The sequence below is a fragment of the Mus musculus genome, chromosome 13 (genome assembly GCF_000001635.26).
Source record: "Mus musculus strain C57BL/6J chromosome 13, GRCm38.p6 C57BL/6J".
Classification (NCBI taxonomy): Eukaryota; Metazoa; Chordata; class Mammalia; order Rodentia; family Muridae; genus Mus; species Mus musculus.
In genome coordinates this window covers 90932384-90944570 of record NC_000079.6, presented here as the reverse complement: position 1 = coordinate 90944570, position 12187 = coordinate 90932384, and the positions used below count along the sequence as shown (strand labels likewise).

The 12187-nt window shown below is 41.8% G+C and overlaps 1 protein-coding gene across 8 annotated transcripts in view; it reads left to right on the top strand.

Annotated features, from left to right (window-relative positions):
- Atg10 (autophagy related 10) overlaps window positions 1-9223 on the top strand; it is a 289378-nt gene extending 280155 nt beyond the window's left edge. For 5 of the 8 annotated variants that reach the window (XM_030247365.1, XM_011244551.3, XM_030247366.1 and 2 more), the window contains 3 exons: window positions 7181-7278; window positions 7869-7984; window positions 8326-9223. In XM_030247365.1, the coding sequence (XP_030103225.1) occupies window positions 7181-7278; window positions 7869-7968 (198 nt within the window). In that variant the 3' untranslated portion in view covers window positions 7969-7984; window positions 8326-9223. Of the gene's footprint in view, window positions 1-7180; window positions 7279-7868; window positions 7985-8325 lie in introns of those variants that run through there. The other 3 variants (NM_025770.3, XR_873450.3, XM_006517327.4) reach the window with 3 other exon arrangements.
- Window positions 9224-12187: the final 2964 nt, after the last annotated feature.

The following is a 12187-nucleotide window of genomic DNA, read 5'->3' as shown; positions in this document are numbered from 1 at the left end:
CTCTCTGTGTGAATAAGGACTTGTCTATCATGTTGATTTTTCTAAAAGAACCAACCCTTTGTTTCATTGATTCTTAGTGTTGTTCTCTTTGCTTCTCTATTTTACCGATTTTAGCTTTCAGTTTGATTATTTCTTTTTTGTTTGTTTGTTTGTGGTTGTTTGTTTGTTTGTTTTTTCGAGACAGGGTTTCTCTGTATAGCCCTGGCTGTCCTGGAACTCACTTTGTAGACCAGGCTGGCCTCGAACTCAGAAATCCACCTGCCTCTGCCTCCCGAGTGCTGGGATTAAAGACGTGTGCCACCATCGCCCGGCTATTTTGATTATTTCTTGCCATCTACTTTGGTGTGCTTAACTTCCTTTTGTTCTAGAGCATCCAGGTATACTGTTAAGTTGCTAGTATGAGTGCTCTCCAGTGTTTTTGTAAGCTCTTAATGTTATAAACTTCCTTCTTCACCTTCTTTCATTGTGTCTCATAAGTTTGTATCTGCCATGTGTTCATTTTTATTGAATTCTACAAAGAATTTAATGTCTTGCTTTATTTCTGTCTTTGCCTATGTTTGACTCAGTAGAGGGGTGTTCAGTTTCTATGGAATTGTAAACTTTCCTTTGTTGATAACCATCTTTAATCTCTGTATTCTGATAGAATGATATCTGATAGTTATTTCTATCTTTTTCTATCTGTTGAGACTTGTTTTATTTAAGAGTATATGGCCAGTTTTGGAGAAAATTTCATGAGATGCTAAGAGGAAGGTATATTCTTTTGTGTTTGGGTGAAATGTTCTCCAAGTATCTGTTTGGTCCATTTGGTTTATAATGTCTGTAGTTCTCTGTTTACTTTTTGTCTGGATGACCTGTCCATTGATAAGAGTGGGGTATTGAAATGTCCCAAAATTATTGTGTGGAGGCCAATATGTGATTTTAACTGTAATAGTGTTTCTTTTTATAAACTTGTTTACCCTTTTGTTTGGCACATAGATGTTAAGAATTAAAATATCCCCTTGGCAAGTTTTTTTCTTTGTTGAGTATGTAGTGTCCTTCACCATCTCTTTTTATTAGTTTTGGTTTCAAGTCTCTTTTATATACAGCTATATCAGCTTTCTGGCTATATCAGCTTTCTGCTTTGGTCCAGTTGCTTGGAATATCTTTTTCCAACCCTTTGCCCTCAGGTAATGTCTATCCTTGATGTTGAGGTGCGTTTCTTGTATGCAGCAGAAGGATGGATCCTGTTTTCAAATCCATCCTATTAGTCAGTGTCTTTTTTTTTTTAACATTTCATACATTAAATAATTTATTCAAACTTTTTTTTTTGGTTTCTGCACACATGGGCCCGCACATTTATTTATTTATTTATTTATTTATTTATTATTAGGTATTTTCCTCGTTTACATTTTCAATGCTATCCCAAAAGTCCCCCATACCCACCCCCCCCAATCCCCTACCCACCCACTCCCCCTTTTTGGCCCTGGGGTTCCCCTGTACTGGGGCATATAAAGTTTGCAAGTCCAATGGGCCTCTCTTTGCAGTGATGGCCGACTAGGCCATCTTTTGATACATATGCAGCTAGAGACAAGAGCTCCGGGTTCATATTGTTGTTCCACCTATAGGGTTGCAGTTCCCTTTAGCTCCTTGAGTAATTTCTCTAGCTCCTCCATTGGAGGCCGTGTGATCCATCCAATAGCTGACTGTGATCATCCACTTCTGTGTTTGCTAGGCCTCGGCATAGTCTCACAAGAGACAGCTATATCTGGGTCCTTTCAGCAAAATCTTGCTAGTGTATGCAATGGTGTCAGCGTTTGGAAGCTGATTATGGGATGGATCCCTGCATATGGCAATCACTAGATGGTCCATCCTTTCGTCGCAGCTCCAAATTTTGTCTCTGTAACTCCTTCCATGGGTGTTTTGTTCCCATTTCTAAGAAGGGGCAAAGTGTCCACACTTTGGTCTTCGTTCTTCTTGAATTTCATGCGTTTAGCAAATTGTATCTTATATCTTGGGTATCCTAAGTTTCTGGGCTAATATCCACTTATCAGTGAGTACATATTGTAGTTAGTGTCTTTTTATTCGGGAATTGAGACCATTGGTGTTAATAGATATCAATGACCAATGATTGTTGATTCTTGTTGTTTGCTCTTGGTGGTGGTGTGCTTCCCTATTTTAGTTTTACTTGTGTGAGATTATTTATTTCCTGTAATTTCAAGGGTGTAGTTAACCTCTTTGAGTTAGAGTTTTTCTTATAGTGCCTTCTGTAGAGCTGGATTTGTAGATAGATATTGTTTACATTTGACTTTATCATGGGATATCTTGTTGTTTCCATCTATATGATTGAAAGCTTTGCTGTGTATAGTAGTCTAGACTGGCCTCTGTGGTCTCTTAAAGTCTATAGCACATCTGCCCAGGCCCTTCTGACTTTTAGAGTCTCCATTGAGAAGTCGGGTGTGATTCTAATATTTCTGACTTTATATGTTACTTGGACCTTTTCCCTTGCTGCTTTTTCTTTCTTTGTTTTGTATATTTAGTGTTTTGATTATTATGTGCTGGGTAGGGTTGTATCTTTTCTAGTCCAATCTATTTGGTGTTCTATTAGCTTCTTGTATCTTTAGAGTCATATCCTTCTTTAGGTAAGGAAAATTTTCTTCTATGACTTTGTTGAAAACATTTTCTAGAACTTTGAGCTGGGTTTCTTCTCCTTCTATTCCTAGTATTCTTAGTGTTAACCTTTTCTTCCTGTCCCAGATTTCCTGAATATTTTGTTGCTGCAGTTGCAGTGTGTGGGGCTCATTTCTACAGTTTTTCTCCTTCTCTTTTTCAAAGTGATTATTTCTTTTAACACGTCTTCAAGTCTGCTGATTCTTTTGCCTGTGGTCTCATATTCGTTGATGAACTTTCCTAGTACATCTCTGCCTGGCATTGCATAATGAGTTCAGCATTTCTGTAGGCTTCCATCTGAGCTGTCTTTCCTTTTAGTGACACCACTGTTTGCAGAGTCATTGCCATCGCTTTCCTCTTTAATTCTGTAAACATATTTTAAATCTGTGGACATAGCTGGTTCGAATTCTTTGCAAATCCAATTACGTGGCCAACTCAGAGTTCATATTTGTTTTTAAATGAATCACCATATGTGGTTTCTTCATGTGTGTCATAAATTTCTTTGAAAACTTGATACTTTGTACAACATATTAGAGCAATCCCGGATTCTGATAGCTTCCTCAATGGGCTGGCTTTTTGCTATTGGTTCTTTTATTTCTGTTTGGTTTACTAACTATCCTGGGCTTTATCTTCAGTATTAGTCTATGAGTATAGCCACTGATATGTCCTTTAAATTCGTTTAGTTGTTGGCTTTGGTTTGTTTTGAGACAAAGTCTTACTGTGCTACTCAGGCTGGTGGGCCTCATGATCTTCCTACCTCAGTCTCCCAAAGGGTGAAATTATACTCATAGTCTATCCCTGTGTCTGGCTTTTTATTTTCATTTAAAACAGTTTTGCCTGCCTGCCTCAGAGTAACACAGCTCTGTCTGTATAGTTTACAGGTTGATAGAGGTTGTGTCCAACACATGGAGCTCATAGCCTCTGACATACAGCCTCCCTTTTTTGCCGCTGGTTAATATATGGGTGAAGTACCCTCAAACTTAAGATCCTATTCAAGTCCATGTTGGCTTTCATTTCCTGGCAGGCCTGTGTCCTTCCATCAACCAGAGATGCCTGCAGAGCCCCCCCCTCCCCCCCCCCCCCCCCCCGTCCCCTTCCCTCCTATAACTGCCTCCACTTCAGGATCTCTGAGTTACCTGAGTTTTTGGCTTACCAGCTGCTTGCTTCCTCTGGAACTGCAGCCTCTGGCCCCAGAGCTGGAAGCTCCTTCTTTAGATCTGGTTCTGTGATTGGTATTGACAGTGCCTCTCAACAGTGGCCAGAATCATCCCAGACCCCTGGCAGCACAGCTGCTGCTTCTTATGGCCAAGCCACCAGTGAGGGGAGCCAGGGTCTGGTTACAAGGGATGCAAAGTTTCCCTAAGCAAGAAAGCTGCAAGATTTCCTCTGTTTCTAATTCAAACTCCTCGCACTTATCATAAACTATACTTCTCAAAAATGTCGTTTGCCTCTGGTTGTTGATTCCTTGTCCCTGGAAATAGTTTGCATGAAACTGATGTTTGGCAGTTTCCTGCAGGTTTGTACTTTGAGAGAAGAGTTGCCGACCCATTTTCTTCCAGTTGAGGGTCTGCTCCCCTCCACTGTTATTTCTTTCCTCTTTTTGTCATATTTTTATTAATTCTTTAAGAAATTCATAGATGAGCCAGGTGTTGGGGTGCACACCTTTAGTTCCAGCACCTGGGAGTAGAGGCAGGTGGATCTCTTGAGTTTGAGGCCAGCCTCGTCTACACAGTGAGTTCCAGGACATCCAGAGCTACACATTTAAAATCTGTCTTGAAAAAAAACCAAGCAAACAAAAAGAATTTCCTAAGTGTATTTTCAGCATCATTACTACCCATCTCCTCCCCTTATCCCATCCTTTCTCATCCAACTTTGAGATTTCTTCTTCCTCTTCTTCCTCTTCCTCCTCCTCTTCTGCTTCTTCTAAGACCTCCCATTGTTTATGTTCATAAACTGGCAGAAGAGTGATCTGTAGCTTATGTCTAATCATTCGCCTATAGAGAATATGGAATTACACCATAGGGTATTTCAGTTATAAAAACAGCCCTGTACATTTGAGAGACAAAGGGAGGGAAAGAGAGAAGTCAGAGGAGAGAGAAACAGTGCAGATCATTCCTTCTCACACACTGCGCCGTGCTCACGGAACATGTGCCCACTGACACTGGGAGGAAGGTGGCATGCTGAAGCAATTAGCACACTAACCAAATTTAAGCTTAAATATGCAAATGACTTTGGTTCCTTGACTACTAACAAAGAGGTAAGGGAAAAACCTCGTTCTGACTGTCAAGTTACTGGTCTTCCTGTACATCACTGAAGAAAAGTTAAAATAACTATAAGCCAAATAGAAACACTGGCTAACTGAGACAGAGCCAAGGAAATTTATCTAATTTATATTGTGTGTGGCATGTGTATCCCATTGTACTCAATAGTAAATTGGTGAATAACTCCTGTAAAAGTATCTGTTATTTGCCTGATATAATTGTTATCTTGGAGGCTCACTGCCTCCATCTGCTAGCCTAGACCTGGTCCTAGAAACTTTTAGCCTCCATACAATCTTATCTAGGCCTGCCTTCTGTAGCCTCCCCTCCCCCAGCCTTACGGTTCCACTGTTTACACCTGGATGGAGCTTGCGGGCTCAATTGTTCTGCCACGCCCACTGCTGGAACCTGCCGCCTTGCTGTTCAGAGCCATACACGTGGTCACCCTGCTATTGGTCCCCGGGACTATTTGGTGGGAATCGGCCCCCCTTCCTCTCCTTCATAACTGCGTGCTGATTTAGTAAAATTGAGCTTTGATCAGAATGCCTGTCTTAGCTGCATCATTTTCTCTCGTCGCCTAGCCCCTCTTCTCTTCCAGGTTTCCAAAATGCCTTTCCAAGCTAGAACCCAGGCTGTGATCTGCTGGCCGGACACAACAGCCTTCCTAGAATTTTTTCAGCCTCTGAGACTTACTTATGAATAAGAAACTTACCCTTGTTCTTTCTGAACTCTGGCTGGCTTATTCAACTAAGCTATTCTGGCGCAACGTCCACTCCAACCTCACTGATTCAATATAACTTCTCTCTTGGCCACTGAATGAGTTGATCTGCTTTGCTTCATACTAACATTGGCAATATGTTCTAGTCTTTTAGCTCCTTTTAATTCTCTGGTTCATTCTGTCTTCACCTGTGTCTAGCTTGTTGTCTTTCTTGCAACCTGTCTGTCTATTACTGTCCTGGAAAAATTGCTCTCTTTCTCTCTGTGTGCTGTTCCCTCAAGTAGCTTCCCTTTCCCCACTCTTCTCCTGAGAGTTGGGCAGATCCTATTCTGTCAAATCTTTCTATGATTTATCATTTTGTCTACCGCTTAATTAGACATCACTTTCAAACAGGAGTGCTTCTTTCTACAAACTAACTTTACTTTCATTATTTGGGATCAAAGGCGTGTACTGAGGTCATGTCTGTATTCCTGCCAGAGGTAGTAAAGGTGTGTGCTAAGGGCTGAGCCACACCACAACTAGAAACAGTGTTTTTTCACCTTTGTCATGTTTGGATTATAATTATATTTCAAAGTAGAAAGTCAACCTCAATGTTAATCAGTGACTTGGAATCTAAGTTAGATGTTTACCTTAAAAGAGCAGAGCTGGTGATATGGCTTAGTGGTATTCTATGGCTGTGAAGAAGCGCCGTGATCACAGAAACTCTTATAAAAGAAAGCATTTAACTGGGGACTTGCTTACAGTTTAGAGGTTTGGTCTGTTATCCTCATGGTAGGGAGCATGGTGGCACGCATGCAGGAGACGAGATCCAGCCTGATCCACAGGCTGAGAGAGAACCTGGGCCTGGCATGAGCTTTTGAAACCTCAAACGCACACTTTCTCCAACAAGGCCTCACTTCATAATCCTTCTTTTCTTTAAAGATTTATCCATTTATCTCATTCATATGAGTGCACTGTTGCTGTCCTCAGACACACCAGAAGAGGGCGTTGGATCCCATTACAGATGTTTGTGAGCCACCATGTGGTTGCTCAGAATTGAACTCAGGACCTCTGGAAGAACAGTTGATGCTCTTAACCGCTGAGCCATCTCTCCAGTCCTCGTTCTCCTTCTTAAGCAGTGCTGGTCCTTCATAGTTAAGCAGTCAAATGTAGGAACCTGAGGGGCCCAGTCTCAGTCACACCACCACAGTGGGTAAGCACACTTACATCCGAGCTGGGTGGCATGAGGTCGAGCCCCAGGACCCACATGGTAAAAGGAGAGGAATGAGTCCTGCAAGTTGTCCTCAGAGCTCCACATGTGTACATATGTGCACATGCTTGTATGCAAACACACCTACACATGTGTATGCACACATACACATGCATGCACACATACACATGCATGCACACATACACATGCATGCAACATACATGTATTACATGCATTACATGCATTACACACATGTACATGGTTTGGGGGAAAGAAAGAAATGGTGTACAGATTTTAAATGATAAAAAGGAAACCAGCTTATTTAATGTTTTTCAAGTAGTTCACAGTGACAGTTTGGATTTTTTACAGGAACATCCAATACTTGGGCAACCATTTTTTGTTCTACATCCCTGCAAGACAAATGAATTCATGACTGCTGTGCTAAAGAATTCACAGAAAATCAATAGGTAAGAAACACCATCAAGACTCATGGTACTCTACTCTGATTTTAAAAGTGTAAATCTTTTCATCTGACTCTAAAAGCCAGGCTAAAATAAGAAATATTCTTTCTAATAATAATGGTAAACACATCGATTTTTGTCTGTGTGCTAGGTGTTCTGGATTTAGATATATGAACACAATGGGCTTTTATAACATCCCAGTAACTTTTACTTAATTTTCAGAGAAGAATGCTAAAGCACAGAGGAGTTAAGCATCTCTATCACAGTCATGCAGCGAGTTTGGGGTGGGACTGGGATTTGAATATAGGCAGCACCAGGATTTTTACTACTGGCTCAACGAATGTTATAAATTCAAATGGAAATTTGGGGCCATCGTGAGGAATCAAAGGTCCCAGTTCTGTTTTCCAATTTAACTCCCGTGGTGAGAGATCTTCAGAAAACCTCGGATCACAAATCCAACTCACACCACCTCGTGGCTGGCATCCAGGCAAGCCCCAGGGAAATGCCTCATTTCTCTTCCTTTTGGCCACTCACAGGCTTGCCATCAGAAAGTATGATGGGACAATTGTATTACATATACTTTACTTGTTTCCTAGAAATGTCAACTATATCACATCATGGCTGAGCCTCGTGGGGCCAGTGGTTGGTCTGAATTTACCTCTGAGCTATGCTAAAGCAACATCACAATCGGAGTGACTTGTTAACAAGCAAGGTAAAGAGAAAAGCCTGGGTTTCATTCTTTGTTGTTAGAAAGATGATGGTGTCTCTCTTACCCTTAGCTACACCTCGGGTCTGGGGTCAGTTTGCATCGTCTTTATTAGGCTGGGCCCTACCTTGTTCACTTGTGTTCCAACAGCGACCTATCCAGTTATCTGGGAAGGGTTTTGTTTTGTTACAGAGAGCATCCCCACACCTGCTGGAGTGGGTGGTTTTATTTTATGGCCACTATTCTTGAAATAATAATACTGCTTTATTTATTTATTTATTTATTTATTATTATTATTATTATTATTATTATTATTATTATTGCTTTTGTTTTCTCCTTATTCTCAGATCCGCTGATCTTAGAAACTGCAGCATGAAGAATGCCAAGAGCTGTACATGGAAATGGGACTGCAATATCTCACATCACCAAGATTTGATACAGATTTCTTTCCTCAGAAAGAAGACATCTGCAGAAGCCTGTTTGGAATAGAACATGTGTGGAAGAAACATGTCACAGATTCCGATCACTATAAATAACAAGAATGAACCTAGTTTGGTGATGATGTCATTTCTGACGTCATCAGGGCGTGCACAGGTCGTTTTTGCCTAGGCACAGTTCTCCTGCTGTGGAGATTGATGGGGAAGTGTATTTGTGTGCTCGCTTTAGTGAACGATGAATGAAAATTAAAATGTAGAACTTGCCTGTTTCTGAAAATTAATGTAATAAATATGACACATCTTAAATTATTCTCCCACAGTCAAATTCAGGAGCAATGGATTATTTCTCTATCACTCACCAAAAAAAAAAAAAAGTGTGTGTGTGTGTGTGTGTGTGTGTGTGTGTGTGTGTGCGCGTGTCTGTGGTGTGTATGTTAACACACACATAAAAAATTAGATGCAGAATAAAGAATAGCTGATCATTTTAATATAATAATTTGTTTTACAAGCTAAGTATGGAATGGTAACTACAGGTTTTTTAAATAGCTATAGAAAACATTTAAGCATTGCAAATGCCTTTTTTTTTTTTATAAAAATAACACAATCATTTTCCTTCTTCCTGGGAGACCCACGACTGCTCTGTTGAATTACTGCAGGCCTCTCTTCATAGCCCTACAATGTTCTGTGTAATATGAGAATAACAAACTGTCTCATAACGTTGCTGTGAGAACTATATGAAATCATTAACACACAATTATTGAAAAGTGTATACAAATACTAATTAAATACTCACCTGCTGCATAATTGACTACTGTTACTTTGTCCCATATGTTTCATAGCCAGCAAGGCATCAAGTCAAAGCTTATCTGGAGGAATAAGAGGTTGCTTTATTTTAGATTTTTGTTTTCTAGAAGATGAAAGTAAGTGGAAAATACAATTTTTATAGTTCCTTCCATAAAGTGTGCCCTGCAGAATCACCTGAGGATGGCGTATACCTACAAATGCCAGAGCCACCTTCTGGAACAGCCTGCATGGGGTAACCTTGGCAGCCATACTCCCTGGAAAACCTCTGCTTTGGATTAACCTTTACGATAGCATTGGTTTATGTTCCATTAGTCCCAGCAAGCCTTGTTGGTCTCTAAATGAGAGACTTGCTTCCTGAAGTTACCCACCGTCTCTGGCTCTCACAATTTCCCTCTTCCTCTCCTCCTAGTCCTCCTTCTCTTCTTCCTGCCACCTCCCCCTCCTTCTCCTTCTCCTCTTCTGCATAGCTCCCTGAGCCTTTAGGGGAGAAGTTCAATGTGCTGAGTACTCCAAAGTCTCTCACTCTGCAGTGTCAAAAGCTTCGGTTCTTTAGTTTCATGATCTCATCAGCTCGCTATCCATGCTTACTGTCACACGAAACTACCGCAAATCACTAGCTCAGAAAAGGATCAAAATTCAAAGTATGGTTTCTGCTGCTTGTGTATCACTCTCACACCATCACAAAGGAAAAAAAAAAAAAAAGAAGAAGAAGAAAGGCTGCACTACTGTAAGTTGGTTTGTCTATATAAGAATAATAATATTTAAAGGTGGTTTTTTTTTTTCAACAAGATGGTTGCTATGGTTTGAATAAGGCTCATCACCTTTGACACTTTTGTTGTATTTTAATTCCCAGTGGTATTGAGAAATGGTAGGCTGTTTAAGAGGAAAACAGATTGTCAAGTGGGTCTGATTCAGATCTCAAAGAACTAGATCAAGTTCTGGTGGGAGCTGGTTGTTACAAAGCATCTGTGGGGGGTTGGATGAGAATGGTCCCTATGGCTCACATATTTGAGTTCTTGTTCCCTGGTTGGTAAACTGTTTAGGAAGGATTAGAAGGTGTGGCCTTCTTGGAGGAGGTATGTCATTGGAGATAGGTGGACAACCAACCTTGTTTACAAAAGTTGAAACACATGTCTTACATAAACAGCCACCAGCATTCCACAAAGCATCTGTCCGTAGGCAAGAGGCTCTTACAGGTTTGTCTGTCCTTGGACAATTGGGAGTTGCAGGTTAGATAGAGGCAGTTGTGTTTTATAGATCTCTTCAGCACAGGAAGTAAAATGTAGAACATAACTTTAGCGCTCATAAATCCTGTGTTAAGGAGATAAATGGGTTGATGAAACTAAAAGAACCCCGGTGCTAAAAGGAGTGGTGACCTGAAGACCCTACTCAGCTAAATTTCCAATTTGTGAAAAGGAACTAAAGCAAGCTTGGGGCTTGATGTGGTGGCCCGAGCCTTTAACCACAGCACTCGCAGGCAGAGGCAGGAAGATTTCTGAGTTTGAACTCAGCCTGGTCTGCACTTTGAATCCCAGGACAACCAAGTTTATACAGTGAAGGAAGCCTTCAAAATAAAGCTGGTGAAAATATATCTGAACCAGTGGGGCATGCTCCAGCCTGAGCTAACAGCAGAACCTGGCAGCTTCACCCATGTGGCTCTGACTTTAAAGTCACAGATACAAGTAAGGGGTTATGGAATCTCCCTCTGTGTCTAGGGAAAACTGCTGCGGCCAGGCATGCAGCATGGGTGCCCCTACATGGAGACCCAGAGAGGCTCTTTGATGAAGCTGTGATGGTGAAGTCTGGATTGCCCTGGAGACCACAGATGTTGGAGATGCCAGAGTCTTAGGACATCTGCCGGGGAAAGCTGCTAACAAGGAGTGGAACCAGCCCAAGACAAAGAAGTGTGTTGCAATCAACAAAGCTGAAAAGAGTTGGAGGCCAGAGAGAGGAATGTGGTGGCTGCAATGAAAGCTGCCCCCAGAGGCGCACAGGGACTGCATTATTTGGAAGGATCAGGAGTGTTTCTTTGTTGCACTGACTTAACTAAGACAGTGTCTCTTCACAGCAACAGGACAACACCTAAGACCACAGGTTAGCTCTCTGTCCCCTCTATGCTCTCTTCCTTGCATCTACCTGCTTTCCTGCTTTCTGCCAGAGGCTGAGTTCAGCCAAGTGCAGCTGACAGTTCCTGAGCAATGAATCAAAATGAACCTTTCCCTTATAAATTAATCCCAGTTGTCTTGTCACAGCAAGAAAAACTGCCTGCTATGGGCAGAGGTGGCTCCTTGAACGTGGGATCTCTACTAGGCAAGGTGATGGTGCTCCAGGAAGGTACCCAGGCTACCTCTGCAGGGTAAGGACTGAACGCTCAGAGCAAGGAGAAGTAGAAAGGGGTTGAACTGTGAGAAGAACTCCGAGTAGATTTAAAATGCTGATCTGCACATATCCCTGCTAGTACCAGAGCTTGCATCTGTGCTGGCTGGGCACTTTACTGTTTACCACTTAGCATCTTTGCAACTTCTGCAAGGGAGTTTGCCCTTCACCCTCACTAATATGAACAAAGATTTCTCAGCAAATCATTTCCCAAGCCTGTGTTCTTGAGAGAGAGAGAGAGAGAGAGAGAGAGAGAGAGAGAGAGCGTGCGTGCGTGCGTGCGTTCGTTCGTTCGTTCGTTCGTGTGCTAACAAGCTCTGGGATGTTAACCTGCCAGCTCAGGACTACTTTAGGTTTTGTTTGGGGTTTTGTTCTTTGTTTCAGTACTAGGATTGAACTAAGGGCCTTGCACATAGTAAGCGTGCTGTTTTTCAGCCTCTTTGAGGGAGGGTTGCCTGGGCTGGACTTGAACTCATTTTGTAGCCCAGGCAGGTCTTGAACTCTTGATCTTCTTGTGTTTGCCTCCTTTGTAGTTGCGACTACTAGCTTGTGCCACGGGGCCTGACTCATTAGGAGCTTCCAGTGGCTGCTC